The sequence below is a fragment of the Terrapene carolina genome, unplaced genomic scaffold (assembly GCF_002925995.2).
Source record: "Terrapene carolina triunguis isolate 2854851 unplaced genomic scaffold, T_m_triunguis-2.0 Scaffold58, whole genome shotgun sequence".
Classification (NCBI taxonomy): Eukaryota; Metazoa; Chordata; order Testudines; family Emydidae; genus Terrapene; species Terrapene triunguis.
The window spans coordinates 86671741-86696403 of NW_020664409.1; the positions used below are offsets into that span (position 1 = coordinate 86671741).

A 24663-nucleotide genomic window follows, 5' to 3' on the forward strand; every position below is an offset into this window, starting at 1 on the left:
TTCCCGTGTATGAAGTGGAAGTTGGTGACTGTGCTGGACGAAAAGATTCTTGAATTGGACAATTGAATGGGAGCGGCAAATAGCGATGCTACTGATAATCAGAGAAGCTGAGAAGTTACTAGACTGCCAGTTTTGGGAAATATCAATACCCCATGTTAAAAGAAGAAAGCAGCTAGCCACCAATGAGTCAGAAGGAGGAAGGGGAGGCCTCCTGGTTCACTGAGAAAGTAGCGCAATTGGCTAGTTATCTTAAGTGCCTGTACACGAACGCAAGAAGCCTGGGAAACAAGCAGGAAGAATTGGAAGTCCTGGCACAGTCAAGGAACTATGATGTGATTAACAGAGACTTGGTTGGGTAACTCACATGACTGGAGCACTATCATGGATGGGTATAAACTGTTCAGGAAGGACATGCAGGGGAGAAAAGGAGGAGGAGTTGCACTGTATGTAAGAGAAAGCAGTATGATTGCTCAGAGCTCCAGTATGAAACTGGTGAAAAGCCTGCTGAGAGTCTTTGGGTTAAGTTCAGAGGCGAGAGCAACAGGAGTGATGTTGTGGTGGGTGTCTGCTATAGACCACCAGACCAGGAGGATGAGGTAGATGAGGCTTTCTTCTGGACATTTCTGTTAGTTGGACGATCACAGGCCTCAGTTCTCATGGGGGACTTCAGTCACCCTGATATCTGCTGGCAGAGCAATACAGTAGTACACAGACAATCCAGGAAGTTTTCGGAGAGTGTTGGGGACAACTTCCTGGTGCAAGTGCTGGAGGAACCAACTACGGCCTATGCTCCTCTTGACCCGCTGCTCACAAACAGGGAAGAATTGGTAGGGGGAGTAGAAGTGGGTGGCAACCTGGGCAGCAGTAACCATAAGATGGTCGAGTTCAGGATCCTGACACAAGGAAGAAAGGAGAGCAGCAGAACATGGACTCTGGACTTCAGAAAAGCAGACTTTGACTCCCTCAGAGAACCAATGGGCAGGATCCCCTGGGAGGCTAATAAGAGGGGGAAATGAGTCCAGGAGAGCTGACTGTATTTTAAAGAAGCCTTATTAAGGGCGCAAGAACAAGCCATCCAGATGTGCAGAAAGAAGAGCAAATATAGCAGGCAACCAACTTGGCTTAACAGAGAAATCTTCTGTACAAAAAGGAAGCTTACAAGAAGTGGAAACTTGGACAGATGACTAGGGAGGAGTATAAAAATATTGCTCAAGCATGCAGGAGTGTAATCAGGAAGACCAAAGCACAGTTGGAGTTGCAGCTAGCAAGGGATGTGAAGGGTAACAAGAAGAGTTTCTACAGGTATGTTAGCAACAAGAAGAAGGTCAGGGAAAGTGTGGGACCCTTACTGAATGGGGAAGACAACCTAGTGACAGATGATGTGGACAAAGCTGAAGTACTCAATGCTTTTTTTGCCTCTGTCTTCACAGACAAGGTCAGCTCCCAGACTGCTGCACTGGACGGCACAGTATGGGGAGGAGGTGAGCAGCCCTCAGTGGTGAACGTTAGAAAGGTTAAGGTTAGAAAAGCTGGACATGCACAAGTCCATGGGTCTGGATCTAATGCATCCGAGGGTGCTGAGGCAGTTGGCTGATGTGATTGCAGAGCCATTGGCCATTATCTTTCAAAACTTGTGGTCATCGGGGAGATCCCGGACGACTGGAAAAATGCAAATATAGTGCCCATCTTTTAAAAAGGGAAGAAGGAGAATCCAGGGAACTACAGGCCGGTCAGCCTCAACTCAGTCCCCAGAAAAATTATGGAGCAGGTCCTCAACAAATCCATTTTGAAGCACTTGGAGGAGAGGAAGGTGATCAGGAACAGTCAAGATGGATTATGCTCCAATACATCTGTTAGTCTTAAAGGTGCCACAGGACTCTCTGTTGCTTTTTAAAGGTAACAGTGTTGATGTAATATACTTAGACTTCCAAAAGGTGTACTTTATTTTGACTGAAAAATAAGATTGATATCAAACTAACATGGTACACATTAAATGGATTAAAAGCGGTTATGTTATGTCTCCAAATATAATCTCTGGAACAATTTACCAAGTATTCTGATGGATTTTCCATCATTGGCAATTTTTAAATCAAGACTGGATGTTTCTTTTTAAAAAGATCTATTCTAGAAATCATTTTGGAAAAGTTCTATAGTTTGTGTTATACAGGAGTTCAGACTAGATGATCACAATGGTTCCTTGTGGCCTTGGAATCTGTGAACTTTCACTCCCCTTATTTTTTTTTTTTTCAAAAACGGCAAGAGATTTTTATGTTAACTGAGAGTTAAAAAGCACTTTTTCTAACTGTGAGTTATCTTTTTCCCTGTGGGAAACATCAGGCAACGAGTATTGCCATTATCACTGGAAGTTGTAAAGGGAAACCATGACTCGCCAATTTGAGTTCTTTGTGCAGGTCAACAAACATGTGGACAAGGATGAGCCAGTGGATATACTGTACTTGTATGTTCAGAAAGCCTTTGACAAGGTCCTTCACCAAAGGCTCTTTAGCAAAGTAAGAAGTCATGGGACAAGATGGAAGGTCCTCTCATGGATCACTAACTGGTTAAAAGACAGGAAACAAAAGGTAGAGACAAATGGTCACTTTTCAGAATGGAGAGAGGTAAACAACGGTGTCTCTCAGGGATCTGTACTGGGGCCAGTGCTATTCAACATATTCATAAATGATCTGGAAAAAGAGGTAAACAGGGAGGTGGCAAATTCTGCAGACAATACAAAATTACTCAAGATAGTTAAGTCCGAGCACATTGTGAGGATTTACAAAGGGATCTCACTAGACTGGGCAACAAAATGGCAGATGAAATTCCATGTTGATAAATGCAAATTAATGCACACTGGAGAACATAATCCCAACTAGAGATACAAAATACTGAGATCTAAATTAGCTGTTACCACTCAAGAAATAAATTTTGGAGGCATTGTAGATAGTTCTCTGAAAACATCTGCTCAATATGCAGAGGCAGTCAAAAAAGCTAACACAATGTTAGAAACCATTAAGAAAGGGATAGATAATAAGACAGTAAATATCATAATGCCACTATATAAATCCATGGTATGCCCACACCTTGAATACTGTGTGCAGTTCTGATCACCCCATCTCAAAAGATACATTATAATTGGAAAAGGTAGGGCAACAAAAATGATTAAGGGTATGGAACAGCTTCAAAATGAGAAGAGATTAAAAAGACTTGGATATGACTAAAGGGTGATATAACAGAGGTCTATACAATCATGAATGGTATGGAGAACGTGAATTAGGTTGTGTGATTTACTCCTTCATATAACACAAGAACAAAGGGTCACCCAATGAAATAAACCCGCAGATGGTTTAAAAGAAACAAAAGAAAGTACTTCTTCACACAAGGCATAGTCAACCTGTGGAACTCATTGCCAAGGGATATTGTGAAGGCAAAAATTATACTTGGGTTCAAAAAAAAATTAGATACGTTCATGGAAGATAGGCCCATCAATGGCTATTAGCCAAAATGATCAGGGATGAAACCCCATGCTTTGGTCATCCCCAGATTCTGACTGCCAGAAGCTGGGTGTGGACAACAGGGGATGGATCACTTGAAAATTTCCCTGTTCTATTCATTCCCTCTGAATAACCTGGCATTAGCCACTGTCAGAAGACAGGGTACTGGGCTAGATGGACCATTGGATTTGACCCAATATGGCTGTTCTTATGAGATCTAAATGTCTGGAGTCTTCCTGACATCATATTTTAAGTCTTGATGAGCTCTTACTCAGAACTGATACTTCCAATAGCTAATAAGGAAGATGGCCACTACAGTGGTGTAAAGGAACAAAAGAACAGGTATTGCCAGATAGGATCAAACTTGAGGTCCAACTGGTTCAGTATTCTGTCTCCAACAGTGGATAGGAACCAGATATTTCAGAGGAAGGTATAAGAACCCCACAGTATGTCACAGTATATACTTCAGAAGAAGGTATAAGAACCCCACAGTATGTCACTGCTTTAATTTCAAAGTGATTTAAATTACCAATTTTAATCATGATTAAATCAGCAAGCAGGAAAACTTTATTTAAATTATCAATTTTAATCTTGCTTTGTGTTTGTACTTTTTAGTTATCCTCCTAAAGAAAGGAGGATAACTAAAAAGTACAACTCATTGATTTGTACAATTTGGTACCTCTTTTTACTAATGAGGATACACTACATCAGCGATCAGCAACCTTCGGCACGCTGCTTTTTCCCCCATCAGGGAAATACGCTGGAGGGCCGGGATGGTTTGTTTACCTGCAGCGTCCTCAGGTTCAGCCGATTGCAGCTCCCACTGGCTGTGGTTCGCAGTTCTAGGCCAATGGGGGCTGCGGGAAGCGGTGGCCAGCACATCCCTCATGACCTCTCTTATTCATCTTCCACCTCTCTTTGTGTGAGAGCTCTTCTATGTCCTTGATCATTCTCATCACCCTTCTCTGAACTCCTTCTGGTTCAGCAGTCTCCATTTGGAGCTGGAGTGAGCAGTACTTCATATTTTATTCCAGATGAGTGCACACATCATGACTACTTATCTTCTTAGTAGCCTCTTGTGATGAACCTTATCAGAGGCTTTTTGGAAGTCTAAATAAAAATATCACTGATTCTCCTTTATCCACTACTTTACTGACACATTCAAGTAACTCTAAGATGTGATTTCCCATTGCAAAGTCTGGAACAGTGGGGAATTCCCCCAGCATAAGAGTTTCCCCTACCCATGTAAAGCTGGTGGACCAGCACTATACCACCAGGCTGCACTTCCTTGGCTGGGTTGCTTAGAGGGTTCAGCTTGGTGGCAGAGCCATTGTTTATCTCACAGAATCATATAAATATGTAATTCCCATTGCTGAGTACTGCCTATTCTAACTTCTGGATATAGTATTTCTTCAGTTTACTCACTTACCTGTCAACAAAAGAATGGATCCCAGATGTTAAAAAGTAGAGAACTTTTAAAGTATGCATACAGTAGGGTACAGTTTTACAGATATTAATGGCCCATGAAATCATTTCAAGTGCCCAAAGGAAGAAGATAGAGAATATGTAAAATAATACAAACAAAACAGACTAGACCAGGGTTATTTATCTATCTCGGCTGCAGTTTCCAAAGAGCTTAATTTATATGCCAAATCCTACTGAATTTCAGTTGGACTTCTTTGAAAATGCAAGTCCCTAGGTTTTGAAGAATTGCACCTTGAAAAACTGGGCAGGGTCTGCTCTTTGGCAATCACGTGCTTAAAATTAGAGTTTTTGTTAAACAGACATTCTCATATTAAAGGAAACTAACCCTTACCTGTCTAAATAATTAAACTTTAGTTTATTAATAAAAAAGTTATAATGTAATTTTGCCAATTTTGCATATTTGCTTTTTACATTTCTAAGTGCCTGAACACCAAAACCAGATTATTTTCCTATTTGTTTATGTGAAAGAAGAGGCAAAGGGAAGGCATATACTCACCATTGACTTTATGTTCCCTTCACGCCCCAACCTTGCTCTGTTTGCACAGTTTATACTGTTGCACTTTCAGGTTTTTTTGCATTGTTGCTTTAATTAAGAGTTTGCTTATAGTTGGTTATTGTAGATTGTTTAGTTAAATTTATTTTAATTATTTTTCCCCACTGGTTCAATTAAATTTTATTGGTTTTGTTATTGTTATTTCATAATCAAATCCATTTACAATCCATCCATTATGAGTCATTATTGTATTTTACTCAGAAAATAATTTAAACAACACTGAGATAATGTATAGCGTTTCACAAAAATACGTAGGGAATATTCCATTTCCACCATCCATACACAATATACCAGTGCTCAAAATGTATTTATCCCAATACCCCTCTCCACCGACTAATAGCTGCATATGTTCAGACATGAGACTCAAAATACGAACAATACGCATCCCTAACAATATTTCCTAATTTTTTACTGTTTTCTATGGGACAACTTGCTGGCTGCTCGAACTGCAAAGCACGTCTCTGAACATCAGCCTTCCACCCATTGATAAGACTTTCTCTCTTGCTCTCAAATATTGTACAGAACACAATATCCATTTATAATGGTGGGAACATTGTTGTTGTGTTTCTCCTGCTGCTTCCAGCCAATTTCATAAACAGCACCATCTACCTTTCAAATGGATCAGAGGCAGGCCCACAACACAATAAAGAGACTAACTTTCAGAAGTACTGAAGACCCCACTCTTTCTCCACTAATCTAAATAGAATTGAATTATGAAAGATTCTGATATGGAGGTCAACCAGTCCTTGGATCACCATGGAGAAATACTGCTTCCTGTTAATAAAATTCTGTGCCCTGATGTGTGTTTGTGTGGGGGGGAGGGGGTGATGATAGGCATATGGTTTCCATCAATTTCCCAATACAGTTTGGGAATCCTATGTGTGCAAAGCCATCAATAATTGCCTGAGCAGTACCTAGTTTTTCTGACCCAGTGGGACAGCACCTTACCAATATCCGGGCAGGGACACAGGCAGCTGGGCTAATGGCTAGCAACCTAATTCTGGAGGATTGTGTTCAGGTTACCTGCAATCAGGCAGGAGCCAAATGAATTAGTCTGGACAGGGGGGGTCAGACTCTAGTCATGTGACCAGGAATCAGGCAGGTTAGAGTCTGAAATGCTGGGTGAGGCATCCAAGCAGCAGCCATGTAGAGGCAAGTTGTGAGGACAACTTCCTGTGCCTCTCTTTGGGTTTAATAGGAAGCCCTGAGCAGCCAGAAGTCCCGGTTTTCCTCCAGTCATGGCCAGGGGAAGTCTCCATGAAGTTGCTTCAGATGTCATGGTCTCTCCATTTGATGGGTGAGTACTGAGCTGTTGGATCTGAGCAGGGAGGTGCCAATTTACTAGAAACCCTGCAGACCCAGGTTTGAGACCCATGGGGTTATGAGAATCTGTGGCATAGCAGACCTGCATAAGAATGACCCCAAAAATTGCTCTCTCCAGGCCAACTGATTGGCAACAGACTGGATGTATTCTGGGGTGGTGAAATGGCAGTGGTGACCTGCTTTTCCACAGGTATGGGGCACCACATATTGGTATACTGTTACTGCAGCTCCAAGGTCAGTTCTGCACAGAGCTCAAAAAAGGTAGCTTCTCCCCACCCAGAAGTTTTCTTGCCATTGCTGGTCATCCCAGGTTTGCAGAATGATCTTCTCCCAGCAAAAGAATGCTTGTTTCTCAGCCTATAAACAATGCTGAATGCTGCATCACTATCCAGGAATCAGTCCTCTAGCTCCAACAGCTGGGTGTCGTCCTCTTCCTCATCCTGCTGTCAACACTTCAGAGTGCTCTCCTGATGCTGGAGGAGCTGCAGCTGCTGCCATAGAACACTGTCTTGCTCCCACAGAACCTGCTCAGTGGTGCAACTAGCAATGCTGAATGTGTCCAGCTTTGACTGCTATAATATAGCCCAAGCAAGCACTACATATTTACACCTGTCACCATAGCATTGTGAAACATTCTGGATCCATGCTGGAATACACCAATTCAAAAATGGCGCAACCCTGCCCGCAAAGGAAATATGAGGCAGAGATAGCAGAATCGTGTTTGTTTGTTTTTTTTAAATTTTGAACTCATCTGAATTCTCACAATTCCCAGAATACCTGCTGCTCAGCAAAGCAAAGGACCACTGGATACATCCTGAGAACACTACACTCTCAGTTCACAGAAAACTGCCGTTGTGTGTTCACAGAGTAAAATTTAAAATGGAACAGGCATTCCATGCCCATGGAATTGGTGTGACTTGCATTCTGAGTTACCTGACCTGCATCAAAAGCTTCAGATTAACCCCTCCCATCACCACCTCCCATGTAGCCACACCTTGCTGCTGTTTGGTGTCAGGATAGGAAAATTCCATAATATATGCAAATATTTTTTGTCAACAACATGGGAGACTTGTATAGTTTTTGTCCACATTAGAACCAATTATACAGATAATATAATTAATGATACTAAGATGAATATTCCAGTCCTAACTTCCCAGGTGTAATTTTTAGCCTTTCCCTCCTTTCACTGGATAACTTATATTTTACAATATAGCACAAGTTCAGTAGATCTCTCTCTCTCTCTCTCTGTGTGTCTCTCTCTCTCTCTCTCACACACACACACACACATACACACCTCTCAAGCACTGATATGAATTCCCTTTTCTCTCAGAAAAGAATAAAATATTATTTCCAATAACCAAGGTTTGAGGAACTAGAAGTTACAGAACAGATGCAAATTCTAAACCCATATATCGGGCAAGAAAAAGAAGAATGAAGCACATGGAAAAAAAATTGGGTTTTAAATTTCTTCTTGAACCAGGGACATAATCTTGATAAAATGTGTCAGATCTGAATGCAAAAGGCACCAATGGGTCAGGAAGGTGGGTAGACAGGGAAGTTCAGAAGTACATCATCATGGCAAAACTAATTAAATGTCATTTTAAAAAAAAATGTCCTTTATGTGTTACTAATTATCAGAACTGACTGAATCACTTACAACGAATAATCTATTTGATACATTTAATGTCTTCTGCTTGAAGAATGACCATGAGAGAATAGATTTTTTTTTGTAATTGATATTATCTCAGGGTGGCTAACGCACATAAGATGATGAGAGTCATTCTGTGGAGGCTGTGAAACATCTCAACAGCAGTAACCATAACCTAGGTTTCTAATTGGGATGACTGTGGTAAACAATGGGGAAAACCAAAGATTTACTTTTCAGAAAATCTTTTTAAAATGTAGTTTCAATATAATGAAAGGAAACAATTTAAACACAACACTATCCATGGGAGGAGCAATCTGTGGGAGGAAATATTCATTAAAATAGACTCATTTTGTGTGGGAAAACTATTCCTTCATAAACATACAAAAAACAAAGGTTGATTAGAAAATAATTCACAGCTAATTTGCAGCACTCTCTCTCTCTCTCTCATTCACACACACACACACACACACTTTTATCCACCTCAGGAAATTTAAATTGCAGGGTTGTTGTTGTTTTTTCCCTTCTGATCTATCTTTAAGCAAAAGCTGCTAATTTATTGTGCCTTTAAAGGACTCTTAGGGCAGGTCTGGGTAGTCTTAGGCCTTGTCTACACTACAAAATTTTGTCAGCAAAAGCTGCCTTTTGCCAGCAAAACAGGAGAGGTGTACACACTAAAAAACTACTTTTGGCAGCAAAACTCTGTTGTTTTGCCGACAAAATAAAACCAAGTGAAGAGGGCATAAAGCTTTTTGTAGCAAAGCACACAGTGACACTTTGCTGCAATTAGACAAAAGTTTGTTTTGTTGACATAACTGGCTTCCACCAGTATCTGCTCTGCTCACTGTTTTGCTCTCTGCTGCCCTGCAGGCATGCGCCCCTCTGCTTTCAAAGCTCTGAGAAGTATCTGACAGATGAGCATGCTGCTCCATTTGGGGAACAAAGAGCAAATCATCAGCATGGAATTCTCCTGTTCTGCCCTGCATTAGGACCACAGCAGCAGGCAGACTGCTGCTGCAGGGAGCGGGGAAGGGGAGAGAGGAGGAGGGGACTACTGCTTTGACATTCCTCAGCACAGAGAGCTCACAGAGCTGATCAGTTTGACGCTCCGGGCAGCTGAGGAGGCTTTGGGAGAACCATACGCAGGCAGGCAGAGCGGGCTGTTTCAGGAGAGACTGCTGTGTGCAGCAGAGCCGGGCGCTGACATGTGGGCTCCCCTTGCCTCAGGATAGGTCGGCCAGCCTGCTGTCTCTTCCACCCTAGACACACCACTCTCCTCTCCCTCCCCCCCCTTCAGTTGAAAAAAGCAACTGAAAATATACTAGGATGGCCCTGGAATGATGGTATTGAGAAACCTGCATCATGTGATGCTGTACCTGCCCCATGAGGCATTGCAAACCCTTCCCAAAGCACCCTGTGGCCAGCTGCACAGTGGGCTGGCTACCACAGTGCACTGCTCTCTGTGTCGATGCAAGAGCTGTTAGTGTGGATGTACTCTCCTGACACAAGGAGCTAGCATGCACATGCAACAGCGGTTTTAATTAAAGGATTTTTATTAAAGCAGCATAACTTTTGCCAACAAAACTTTGTAGTGTGTAGACAATGCCTTAAATTCCACCTGAGAGACAAGGTGGGTGAGGTAATATATTGTGTTGGACCAACTTCTGTTGGTGAGAGAAATAAACTTTAGGCCTTACACAGAGCTCTTCTGCAAGCTTGAAAGCTTGTGTCTCTCACCAATAGAACCTGATCAAATAAAAGATATTACCACTCCCACCTTGTCTCTCTAATACCCTGGGACTGACATGGCTACAACAAAACTTAAATTACACCTGTCATACAAGAAGGATCTTTCCTTCCCATGCCCCCACACACATACTCAATGCTATTCACCCCACAGGGAAGGAATGAGCTAGAGGGATGGTCATTCATTTATTTATATTAATATAGCAATAGATACCCTAATGACAATTAACTCTACATCCCCCGTATGGATGTCACCTAGAAGCTTAAATATTAATTTAAGTGCCTATTGTTTGGCATCCAAGTTGGAAAAATGTTGGCCTAAATTTATATTCCTGTTTCTGAACCTAATCCTAATCACCAGTATGGAAAAAAGGAGCATTATCTTCTAAATGTGGAATTACCTAGAGAGTGTCTCCAAGAATTGTCTGTGCAGTTGGTATGCCAGTTCAACTACAGACTTAGAAAACAAAAAGGAAATAAAACGGAAGAAACATGGAAAACGTAAAAAGTACTGTGAAAATTAAGAGGTGTGTTACCATGCTTATCCATGCTATATATCTGCAACTCCATGGACAATGACTACACGTACAAGCAAATGAAAGCAGCTGACCACGTACCCACACACCTTGGCAGAGGTGCACTCCATACACGTCGGCCACCACCAAGACAGATAATCTCCAAAGCTCCTTCTAAACGGTATCCAGATGAACAAGAGAATGTCAGAGTATCACCGACTCCAAAGTTAAATCCTATTCGGTTACCAAATGGTGGAATCCCAGGATCCTCACAAGGTTCAAGATTATATTCTGGAAATAAACAAGCAAACAAAAAATCAGCTTCTATGTGGCAAGAACTGTGATTGTTTACTCTCTATCCACCCTTATTTTTGCCATACACACTATTATTTTGCACACATTTCCACCTGACCATCAATTTAGCCTTTAGAACCATACACAAAATGAATGCACATATAGTAAATAGGTGATTCAGCTGCAGTTTGAAAATTAGACCAATACACGTTTATAGCATTTCTAAGATGCCTAACACAACATGCATTACCATTCTTATAAAAGCCATAAATGTCTCAGACACATAAAACAAACTGTACATCATGATCAATTTGCTAAAGGACTCATTTGGAATATCAGTACTTGAAATTAGGCTTGCTCCATTCCCTCCCCCCTCCCCCACCCCAGTAACATACCTTACAGTTTACTCTCTTTTTTACTTCTTAAAATGTGTACACAAATGCCTCAGCAGAGATATAAGGATTTAATTTCTTAAGGTACAACAGAAGCAATTGTGTTATTTTACAAAACACTATTCATTCAGACCAGTTTTGGACCTCTCTCTTTTCACAAAAAGTTGAATTTTCTTCACTTTATACAAATAGCTCATTTCATCCCCTTACCAGAGAAAGTAATGTTAAATCCTTCATATGATATTGAAAAATCTGAAATAAAGCGCAACTGAGCCCTGAAATTTCCATAGAGACCAGCGTTGATTGCCAAAGGAAGTTCTGATCCAGTCAGGCGTGCTAGTGGCTGAGTGAAACTGCCATTCTCTGTAATTAGTAAGTAGTCGTGATGGTCTTCCAAATGAAAGGTGTGAAAGGTGAACTGCACTCCTGTTAGAAACAAATATATATTGACATATCACAGTGCTAACATGAATGCAATTATATCACTGCTTAAATCTGTGCATTTCATTACAAATATTGATTCAGAAAATTAAACGAATCCAACATTCTAATATATATGTTTAACCTGCTTAAAATGTATAACCAACAGGTCTGCAAGGTTTTTTATTTTTATTTATTTATTTATTTATGTATTCATTCATTCATTCGTGTTGGTCAGGGTGGGTTTTTTTGTTTTGGTTTGTTTGTTTGTTTTTTAAACTTCTATATTATGGTTACCAGATTTGGATATTTGCTTTTGATAATTAACTGAAACACCCTTGTCCTTCTATTTAAAACCAAGTAATGCCTTGTTGTGAGACACCACATTTTGCTACATTTCAAAGTAAGTGCCCCCTAGGCACACAGGCTGGTCTAATGGACTGGCAGGACTGGCTGTGAAGGAAAGGATCACTTACAATATTGATGGCTAGCACTAGAAACATTTTAGTTCTGTTTGGGACAGTTTCTGAGAATTGGTCAGCTAAAGGTCCCAGCAGGAGATTTGGATGAAAGGCAGGAGATAAATGCATCCAACTCCCTCCCAATCTGCTCTCCTCTTTGTCTCTCCTCCAGCCCTTTTCCCTCTTGGCTTTGATTTCCTTTTGTTTGTTTTGTTTTGTTTTAACATGAGCCATAAAAATCCATTAGCTGGAAATATGGAGGTTAATACCGGAATCCAAGCATTGTGTCTATTCTTGTTTCTGCTGGATGGTATTTTTGTATTTGTTCTATAACTGGATTTGTTCTAACTAGAATTTGTTTGTTATAAGAATAGAGATTGAACATGTTTGTTAAGTAACAACTATAACATATATAAATATAAAACCAAGCAATGTGTCATACATGTTTGAATTTTGATGAAAAAGTCCAAAATGTTTACGCAGAATGCAACAGTTGGATTTCATTTTCTCACCAATTTCACAAAAATACAAAATAGCTTGGTTGAGATACTGTGCTGGGGGTGGGGGTGGGAGTGGGTTGATGGCAGCAGAAACTTAGGTTATACTTAGCCTGCTCTACGGTGCTGGAGGATCTTCTTCACTAGGGTGATCACCATGGTCAGCTATACCAACTTTAAGACTGCTTTGCACCAGCAATACAACTATTGCAAGCAATGTGTAGCTGTAACACATTTTGAGTTGCATCTATATCTACATGATGAATAGCAATAATTGTCATCAGAGGGATAGAAGAACTGGATCTTGCAGAAACATGGAGGACTATCTCAAAGGGGGGGAAAAAACCCTATAGATCATTAGCCAATAATGGCAAAAATCACCACTAATGGTGCAGCTGTTCTTTTACTTCTTTAATTTACTATATTCTTGGTGGATGGAGTAGTGACATTTCTATGCTTTCTGTCTGGGGATTTTTGGAAAGAAGAGGGGGTTGTGGAAAAAAGTTAATGGAAAGAAAGAAAGAAAGAAAGAAAGAAAGAAAGAAAGAAAGATTAAATACAACCCCCAAATAAGTAGGATTTTCAAATGGTTTCCTTTAAATTTGAAAGAGACAGACCAAAATCAAGGAAAGAAGGTGTAATAGCTACAATCTTGGAGAAAAGGAGGATGAAGCAAGCATTACAGCAGTAATGAAAGCAGAGACAGAGGCAACTAATGACATGTAGCTGGTGGCAAGGGAAGATGCTAACTTCTCCTTTTCCACTGTCAAAGAGCCACAGGCAGTGTTCCTTATACTTTCATAGGCAACATTACAACAGCCCTCCAGTACTAACTTTGTCTCTTTCTCCTAGGCATATATTAGGATCACTTTATTACAAACATTTCTTTACAGCTGGAGTGCTCAGTAGCATCTTATTAAGATCTGGTGTTGCTCTGTTAACATCTTTCCCAGTACTAGACTAAATTTTTCAAGATCAGGGCTGTTCAGATACTGCTGTTAAACTTGTTGCTGCAGGAGGCGTCTTAGATCATGAGTGCCTGACCAATGATAACACGATGTTTAATGTTCATGGCCCTGGTGCCACATGGTGATGAGTTTGAGCTGCTTTATCCTTACTGAAATCTGCATGGTGATAACAACTTGCAGCACATACTCCCATTAACCATAATCATGCCTGGATCACATCACAGAATCCGCCTCTTTCTGTTTAATAATGAACTACCATTTATTTCTCCCCTCTCTCAACAAGTTGAATGGTAAATAATAATAGGAATGGGTCAGTATAGACAACAATCTGGACCGCTTGGTAAGGTAGGCTTATATGAATAATATGTATTTTAATACAGTCATTTGCAAAGTCAAACATTGAGGGTGAGGGACTGTATCATGGAATGCAGTGGCACTAAAAAGATCTGTTGGCTGGAAGCTGAAGCTGGACAAATTCAAACTAGAAATGAGATGCAAATTTTTAAACAGTGAGGGTAATTAATCATTGGAACAACTGATCTAGAAATGTGGCAGATTCTCCATTACGTACAGACTTTAAAGCAAGACTGGATGTCTTTTTAAGGGTACGTCTATACCCAGCCGCTAGTTCGGCAGCTGGCAATCGAACTTCTGGGTTCGACTTATCGCATCTTGTCTGGACGCGATAAGTCGAACCCGGAAGTGCTCGCCGTCGACTGCGGTAATCCTGCTCGGCGAAGGCGTACCGCGGAGTCGACGGGGGAGCCTGCCTGCCGCGTGTGGACAGAGGTAAGATCGAAATAAGGTACTTCGAACTTCAGCTATGTTATTCACGTAGCTGAAGTTGCGTACCTTAGTTCGATTTGGGGGGTTAGTGTAGACCAAGCCTAAGATGTGTTACATCTCAAACAGAAGTTATGGGCTTGACGCAGAAATTACTGGGTGGGGTTTCCTCGCTGCGTTATGCATAAAGTCAGACTAAATTATCTTAATGGACTTTTCTGTCTTTAAAAGCTATGGATCTATGAACAAAAACATAGATCCATTTTGGATACATTACTTATTATCTCTTCTCTTAACTCACACCATGAAAGACTCCTGGCCTTTTTGTGCACAAACCCTGTCCCTACTTTACCATAGATTCCAGGGAGAGATTTATGGCAGTGTCTCAAAACCATGGGATACTCAGCAGTTTCAGCTAAGTTTCACTTTGAGTTTTGTTCAAACCCAGAAATCAAAGTCTAATTCAAGGGTATGTTTGAATCGCTTTCCTTCCCAGTTTGTGATGACATTTCTAAGCACCAAAGTATATCCCAATTGTTGTTGCACAACTCAGTTCTTAGCAGAAAAATGGCCTAATCATTTTAATGTACACTGTGTGACAGATTATGCTATCTCGGGAGAAAAAGTTTAAAAGAAATGTTTTGGGCAGGGATTTGTTTTGTTTTCATAAATAAGATAGGAAGATATATGAAACTCAAGCTTTCTCTTTCAGTATTATGAACCTGGTTGTTTTGATGAAAAATCTTCCATTAGTTCATAAATTTAATTGTAAATTTGATATTTCATAGATTGTATCATTTCATAGAGAACATAATAAGAATAATATTGTTATTGTAATAAAGTAAAATAAAATACAAATGATGACGTGCTTTTTTTAAACCTAAAAAATACAAAAAAAAATCATTCCATAATATACACATCCCTCCCTTTATCACATAAGAGCAGTTTGAACACATACAATAATTATTTGCAGAAGCATTTTGCATGTTTCTATCAAAGGAAATTATGTGCTTGTTTTTCAGTTACTTCTAGAAGTTTTACTATTTAATATTACTAAGGTTTTTTGAGATACATATGGATCTTAATAGTGTTCCATGAGAAATATATTTAAGGTATATTTAAGACTACCTATAGTCTGGGGCATAGATGAGAAGTGGAGTTAAAATACATGTCTTTATATTGCAGGTCATACTTAATGTTTTATTAATATAATTTTTGCATGCTTGCAGGCTAAGTGTTAATTGTTGTAGTGTAATTGCACTTTGTGTTGGTTAGGCAGTTGAACCTGAGCTGCATAATTTGCATATCCATATCCAGGAAGTGATGGACCTATTGGAAGGAAGGCTTAGCCCTGACATGGAATGTTATTGCCCTTGCTTTTCTGACAGGGAGGTCCTTTCAGGTCATTCAGTCACCCATTTGATGACATTCCTTGTGGCTTTCACATGTAACAGGGGAGATCACATGAAGGTTGTCATCTCATTCACCAAGATGTGAATTCACTGCCACTCTCCCGACCCATATCCAGGAAACCTTTCTGGATCCATATGTCAATACTACACACCAATGGAAAGGAGACCAGCCCTCACTGGTTGAATTGTGGGCCGCTTGTGATTCTCCAAACAAAGCCCTGATAGAATATCCAACAAAAGAAGTCCCAGGATTCTGCCTTCCCCACAGGAAGTGGACTTCACTCATCTGCATACAGACAATGTATTGAAGATATGCATATTTCCTCCACAAATGAAAATCAAAGAATCACCAAATTGTGACTGTGGTGAGATACAAACCATATGACACATCACGGACAACTGCCCCACTAACACTTACAGTAGTGGTACAAGGGGGAATCCACCTAGCTACTCCAGAAATATTAGAATGGCTTTCAAATCGTAACATTCAATTATAATCACAGCCTGTTGCTTTCCAAATGGCATCCAAAAGAAGAAAAAGTGTTAATTAAATTTGTATTTACACTGAAGGAAATCTGAAGCCTTAAATGCCTTCCTATGTAATGTATGGATGTGCATTTTAAAACTGTACTGTGCCCCAGACCTGCAGGTAGTCTACACTACACTACCAACCATAAATCTGGCAACAGCTGAGAAAAAACATAAAAAGCAATATAGAAAATTTAATTAGAAAAAAATACTATTCCACTTAAAATTGGGACAAATATGAGACTTGTTGACCTCCTTCATGTCTAATACATGTTACACTGTAGCTTCAGCCTTTGAGACCATCAACCACACTTCTTCTTGAAATCTTACCCTCCCTTGGCTTCTGTGACTCGGTCATCTCCTGATTCTCCTGCTACATCTCTATCTACTCCTTCAGCATGTCCTTCAAAGGATCTTCCTCATTTCCCCTCCAAATTTTGGTGGAGATTTAAAATGTCCTTTTCTCTTTTCTCTCTACACCTTATCTCTGGGTACTCTCCTTTGAAAAAACAAATTCAACTGTATGATGATGATTCATAGATCTACCACTCTACTCCTGATGGTCTCCTTCTGTCCAAACTATATTATCAACCTGTCTCTCTGACATCTCCTCATGGATGTCTAGCCCTTAACTCAAGATGAATATGGCTAAAAGAGAGCTTTTAATCTTCCCCCAAGCCCTCACCACTGCTTCCGTTTTTGATCACTGTGGGTATCACCACCATCCTCCCTGTCACTCAGACCATAACATTTCTGTATAACAAGTGGTGAAGATACAGCCTTTTTTTCCCCTTCCATCTGGTTAAACTCTCTAGGCTCTCACCATCTTGCATCTTAATTACTGCACAATCGTTTTCTGTAGCCTTGACAAATGCAAACTTTTCACACTAATAACCATTCAGAATGCTACAAAGATCATTTTCCTAACCCACTGCTGTGGCCATGTCACCCCTCTTTTTGCATCCCTCCATGGGCTCCCTCTTCTCTTATCATATCAAACATAAGCTATTTGACTTCACTTTCCAGGCCTTTCACCGTGTATCCCCTACCTTACCTATCAACTCTTATATGCTATTTAGACACCATTTGTCACCGCCAACTGGCCAACAATGCCAGCCTTCATCACCCACTCGTTTAATTTTCAAACAAGCAACTTCATGCTTTTCTCTATGCTGCCTGTCTTGCTTGGAAGTATCTCCCCATGAACATCTGCTAAGCCATCTCATTGTCATCCTTCAAAGGCCTCCTTAAACTCTCCTTTGCTGTAATGCCTAAAAAAACTTGAAAACAGTTAAATGGATGGTGTGCTGTTACCACTACCTATTATGCTGAAAATACCATCTCATTGTTTCCATGTGTTCCCTTGACTATCTGAGTGTATCCACCTGTTGTCTCTTGTCTTACACTTAGATTGTAAGGTCCTTGGGGCAGGAGCCATCTCTTTGTCCTGCGTTTGTACAATGCCTTGCACAATGGGGTCTTTTGTCCACGACTGGGACATATAAGTGCTGCCACAGTATAAATCATAATCATCATAATTAATAATGTTTACAGTAAATCTCCCAGCCCATCAGTGCTAACCTGGTTTTGCATATGGGGCATGAAATAGCAAACAAATAAAGAAGACTGAAACAAAAATACAATTAAATCTCTTACCTTTTCCATGGGTGACATCCACAGTCCATGTACAATTCAGTGAATTTGGGTACAATTCAGGATAACCAGGGGATAAAATTGTTCCACTAGGTCCTCTAACATCTCCTCCACATAAGGCTAAGAATAATAAGGGACATATTAATACAATAGACATGTAAAACCTAGACATGTAAAAGAGCAAAGAAAGTTATTGTCTCTTTTTAAACAATGATCTATCTATATGAGTGATTCAACAATTTCCTCTGCAGCAAATCTCTAATTTTAGCTAAAAATTTACATAAAGTGATCAGAAATTAAATATGATAAATTAATTGATAAGGTGATTTTATAAATATCATCAAAATGAATTGCTAATTACACCAATTGTTTTCTGAGAATTCCTTATGAAAAATGTATTCTTCTTATAAATAAATAATTTACATTTTCAGAATCATAGTGAGCAATGACACACATTATTGTAAGTCTTAAAAAGAGCTGAAGATCTAATAGGACAGAAACGACAGCCCAAAGTGAACAGAAGGGGGATTCGGGGAACATCTCACAATTCCTTATCCTGACGTTTCCATCTGATAATGGCGAGAGACTATGAGCACATACTCTAGTCAAGGACAGGTGAGATGAAGGAATGCACATATTCCTGTTCCTATAGCTGCCAGACCAATTTTTCCCCTTCTTTTTACCGCTACAAGTGCTGAATTTAACTTATACAGACTTTAATATAAATCTTTCCTTAGATTTCAACAAAAGCTGGATGAGGCCCACACAGGGACAAATGCACCTGATTTTATGGAAGTCACAAGCCTACATCAAGTTAAGGACAGGCCTCTAGATAAAGAGGTAACCAAATGGTCTAGTGGCCCATTCATAATGACCATCCTAGCCTATTATCATAAAATCATGGGTTAGAAGGGACTGCTAGGGTCATCTAGTCTAACCCCCTCCCTGCCAAGATACAGGATTTGTTGTGACTAAACCATCCAACACAAATGGTAGTCGTCAATTTCAGAATAGGTAATTTTATAGGATAGTTACCAACATTATCAAGATTACCAGTGACTAATAACCAGAAGATTTTTTGAAGTTTGTATTTTCACTGGTCACCTGACTAGGACAGCTAAACTGCAATTCCTTCTCTCTCCCCTACATCCAGATTTGTTACTCAGAGCTGCAGATTACCCTTACATTAAAGTTTAGAATGACTTTAGAAAGGAATCCATTGCACACATTTTAATGGGGATGAGACATTATAGATTTTAGAAAATAATATATGTTTTCCTCAAGAATATGGCACTGTACAGTGCTTGTTACCATGAACAGTTATTTCTCATTATCGGTGTCTACAAGATTCTCTAAAAAAACCTGCATTTTTTTTAAGCCATCAACATGGGCCATTTCAGTTTGAAAATTAAAAGTATTTACCCCTTTCATTTTTCTCAGCCTTATTATATTTGGTATCCAAAGTGGGTTTTTTTCTTCTGCTGGTCCCAGGACCTTTAAAAACAGCCAACTGTCTCCTTGTCAATGGATTTCATTAACTAACATAGATTACTTCAGAAAAGTTTTACTGCAATTCTTAATTAACATTAGTCGCTTTTCTAAATTAATTAACATAAAACTCTCTTATCAACCTCAAATAATCAAACTTTCAGTAAGTGTCCTTTCAGAATAAGATGTATTGGCTTAAACCGTGGTTTCTGTTAGACAGAATCGTAAAACAGTATTCAACACCACATTTCTGTGTATTTTTGTTGCAAATTATGGGTTTTAATATGGTATCAAAAATGGCATAAGAATGATGATATGCCAAATCCAGGGGGTTTGTGCTGATGCTGCAATGAGAAGCATTGAGGTCCAGATTGTTTTGGATAGACTGGGAGGTGCTGTATTGGTTGTCTATAGAAGCAATAGAATTTGGGGGGACTGAAGCCAAAATTTGCCTGCATGCAGCAGTATTCAGGTGTCAGATTTATGTTCACTGAGATGTTTCAGTGTTCAGGTGTTTTGTTGATGTGCTTTTGTTTTGTTGCTGCTGCTGCTACATTTAGATCAGCTAGACTCAGGGTACGTCTACACTACGAGATTAATTCGAATTTAGATAATTCGAATTTGGGAAACAGATTGTATAAATTCGATTGTGCGCGGCCACACTAAGCACATTAATTCGGTTTTTAACCACATTAATTCGGTGGTGTGCGGCCACACTACCCCATTAATTTTAACCACATTAATTCGGTGGTGTGCGGCCACACTACCCCTAATTCGAATTTACAAAATCGATTTTGGTGCTACTCCGCTCGTCGGGGTGGAGTACAGAAATCGATTTTAATCGCCCTTTAATTCGAAGTAACTGGCTCCGTTGTGTGGACGGGTTAAGGATTAATTCGGATTAACGCAGCTAAATCCGAATTAAAGTCGTAGTGTAGACCAGGCCTCATTCTCTATTTTTGTGATGCAATTTGGGTGCTTGGCTCAAAAAATCAGCAAAGTCCAGTAGGCTCCAGCTAGGTTCAGCTTTTACCACTTTTTATACTTCCACAAACTGCTGACCAGTCACTTCTAATTATGTACCCATCACCTTGTAGCGCACTCATAATGGAATTCCACCTCCGATACATTTTACATCACAGTGGAACAATCCACAAAGGCAAGCATTGGGCTCATTCACAGCTCTTGTAGTTAAAATGCAGTTTTCATAAATAGTTTGGGAATAACTTGGAATGCTTTCTTGAAAAACCTAATTGGTCTGACTGCTCTAGTTTTCCCCTGACTTTTTCCCAAAGTACCTTCACAAAAGGGTTTCACTCCTCTCCCCACTTCTAACAGAGTTTCCTGCCTCTGAACCTCAATCATGCTTTAAAGATGCATGCTGTACTCCTGGGGGCATTATGCACACACACACACACACACACACACACAAAAATCTGCACATTTTATTGTCAAATAAATGTGGAAGCTCCAGCATAGTATTGGGGAGCATAGGCCACTGGCTGCACAAAGGTGGAAGATCACTATGGTCTATTTTTAAACCCTACCAAAATGATTGCAAACATCAGCTTGCCTCTGTACCCATATGTTATAGTGTCTATATAGATTCAGGTTTCAAAGTAACAGCCGTGTTAGTCTGTATCCGCAAAAAGAACAGGAGTACTTGTGGCACCTTAGAGACTAACAAATTTATTTCAGCATAAGCTTTCGTGGGCTACAGCTCACTTCTTCAGATGCATAGAGTGTTCAGGACTTGTTCTCGGCAATTATTTTAATAGTGTATTTGGTGAACTATAACAGGGACTTTTTTATTGTAAATAACAGTACCACCGAAAATAATGTAAAATTTCTAAAGCATTCTAAAATTACGGACAGAAGTGGCTGGTGAAACAAAAGCAGCTGGGAGACAAAAGGTGTTAGCCAGCTGAGTTCTCCTGAACAGAAAGGCAGGGAGGTACAGGTTATTTTGTTTGCTTGCTTGTTTGTTTGTTTTCTCCTTAACTTACAGATACTCTACAAGGAAGAACCCACAATGGGAGACAAATGGCACATTAACACCACCACTACTAGCTCTCCTCTGATTGCACTTGTGGGGCCCTGGCAAACAGGCATCCTAACCCTGGACGCTTCCACACAAGCTTCTTGATTTGTTAGGAATCTGGCTTGCATGTCCCTGCCAAAGAAAGCTCAGCAGGGGGGACAAGTTGGTGTTTGTTGGTGGACTCCCTCAGGAAGCAGGTAAGAGAGCTGCAAGAAAAGGTGGCTCATCTACATAATATCCAGGAACACAAGGACTTCATTGACAGGATGCACATGGAGACATCCAGGATGGTGCTAGTTGGCTACAGCAATACCACAGGGGAAGGAGAACCACAACTCTGCAGGGAGGAGACTGGCTGATGGCCACCTCAGGCTGTAGACAGTGCTCCACCCTGCACCCAGGCCCCCCATCCATTGGGGCCAAGATTCAGTATACTTTCCCGGCAACAGCAGAAGAAGACCCTAATGGAGGAGGAGGAGGAGGAGGCAACTGCCCCAGAGGCAGGCAGAGTCATGAACATGAGATATAGGGTGGTGATTGTCTCCTTCTGAGGAAGAAAGAGGCATCCATCTTCTGACCTGACATGATGTCCAGCGAGGTATCCTGCCTGCTTGGAGCCCACATCTGAGACATTACAGAAAGATTGCAAAGACTCATGTATCCCTCTGTCTACTAATCAATGCTGATCATCCATGTGGACACTCATGATACTGCCAGGTATGGCTCTGAGAAGATCAGCAGTGACTAGATGGCTCTAGGACTGAGAGTGAAGGAGTTAGGGGTACAGGTTATGTTCTCATCCATCCCCCTTGTTAAGCATAAGGGTCAGGGCTACGACATGTGCAACCTGGAAATGAATGCATGGCTGTGCAGATGGCATCAAGAGGAGGGCTTTGGCTTCCTCAACCATGTTCAGGGAAGGAGGGATGCTAACAAGAGATGGCATCCACCTGACCAAGAAGGTGAGATGACTCTGCATACCGACTTGCCAACCTATTGAGCAGGACTTTAAACAAGGTTAAAAGGGGGCAGATGACAAAAACTGACAAGTGGGTATACAAAGTGGTGACCTAGAAAGTGGAATATAAGTGTGGGTGGGGGGAGAGGAGAAATGGTAAATTTCAATAGGGTCATAGGAGCAACAAGCTGGAATACAGTGGGGGAACCTGCTCAACTTCTAAGCTATCTATACAAAAACACAAAGCAAATGGGAATAAACAGGAAGAACTGAGCGTCACAGTACACAAGTTGAATTGTGACTTAATTAGCATCACAGAGACTTGGTGGGATAAATCTCATGATTCAAATATTGGTATAGAGGTGTATAGCTAGTTCAGGAAGGACAGGCAGGAAAAAAGGGAGGAGGTGTTGCCTTATACATGAAGAACATATAGACTTGAGTTCCGTGAAGTTGTGAGAGGCAAACCAGTTGAAATTCTCTGGGTGAAGATAAAATGCAGGGGTGAGGTGAGAGAAACAGGAGCAAAGCCATGTCAGGAATCTACTATAGAATGCCAAATCTGGAAGAGGAGGTGGGTGAGGTAATTCCAGAACAAACAGAAATATCCAAAAGTCAAGATCTGGTAGTAATGGGGGACATTAACTACCTAGACATCTGCTGGAAAAGTAATATGGCAAAACACAAAATTTCCAATAAGTTCTTGGAATGTATTGGAGACAACTTCTTGTTTCAGAGGGTAGAGTAAGTAACAGGGGGACAACAATGTAAGATTTGAGTCTGACTAACAAGAAGGAATTGGTTGTGAATCTGAAGGTAAAAGGCTATTTGAGTAAAAGTGATCATGAAATGACAGATTTTGTGATTCAAAGGAAAAAATTAAAGCAGCAGAATAAGCCCAACAGACTTAAAAAAAAAAAAAAAAAAAAGACTTGAACAAAGTCGGAGAACTGTTAGGTAAGGTCACATGGGAAGAAAATCTAAAGGAAAAAGGAGTTCAGGAGAGCCTACAGTTTCTCAAAGAGGTAATATTAAAGGCACAACAGCAAACTACTCCAATAAGGAGGAAAGATAGAAAGAACAGTAAGAAGCCAATATGGCTCCATCAAGAGCTCTTTAATGGCCTGAAAAACAAAAGAGGAATCCTTCAAAAAATGGAAATATGAACCAATTGCTAAGGAGGAGTACAAAAGAATAGCACAAGCATGAAGGGATAAAATCAGAAAGGCTAAGGAACAAAGTGAGCTAGAGCTAGCAAGGAACATAAAAGGCAAACAGAATCATATAAATGTACATTTGGAAGAGACCTTAAGAGGCAGTACCAAGTATGCCTAGACCATCCCTCACATGTGTTTGTCTAACTTGTTCTTAAAAACATCCAGTGACGGAGATTCCACAACATCTTGGAAGCCCATTCCAGAGCTTAACTATCCTTATAGTTAGAAAGTTTTTCCTAATATCTAACCTAAATCTTCTTTGCTGCAGATTAAGCCCATTATTTCTTGTCCTAACTTCAGTGGATGTGGAGCACAATTGATCACCGAATTCTTCATAACATCAATCAACATATTTGAAGACTTATCAGGTCCCCCCTAACTTTTCTTTTTTCACAACTAAACATCCCACTTGGAACAAAAACAGTTCTCATAGGTCAGGCTTTTTAAACCTTTTATCATTTTTGAGGCTTTCCTCCAGACTCTCTTCAATTTGTACACATCTTTCTTAAAGTACGGCACATAGACCAAGGAAAAACACTTCAGCTGAGGCCTTGCCAGTGCTGAGTAGAGTGGGACAATTATCTCCCATGTCTTACCTACAACACTCCTGTTAATACACCTGTCAAGGTTCCTTCCCCACTCTGAACTTTAGGGTACACATGTGGGGGACCTGCATGAGAAGCTCTAAGCTCAATTAACAACTTAGATCTGGTCTGGCTGCCACTACTCCCAAGTACTAATTCCCTTCCCTGGGTAGCCTTGAGAGACTCTTCACCAATTCCCTGGAGAACAA

At 40.4% G+C, this 24663-nt stretch overlaps 1 protein-coding gene across 1 annotated transcript in view; it reads right to left on the reverse strand.

Annotated features, from left to right (window-relative positions):
* CSMD3 (CUB and Sushi multiple domains 3) overlaps positions 1–24663 on the reverse strand; it is a 1099171-nt gene that overhangs the window by 349424 nt on the left and 725084 nt on the right. Inside the window, exons 20-22 of the mRNA XM_026659890.1 lie at positions 18170–18286; positions 11655–11870; positions 10861–11049 (exon numbers count right to left, since the gene is read on the reverse strand). Coding sequence (XP_026515675.1) covers positions 10861–11049; positions 11655–11870; positions 18170–18286 — 522 coding nt within the window. The remainder of the gene's footprint in view (positions 1–10860; positions 11050–11654; positions 11871–18169; positions 18287–24663) is intronic.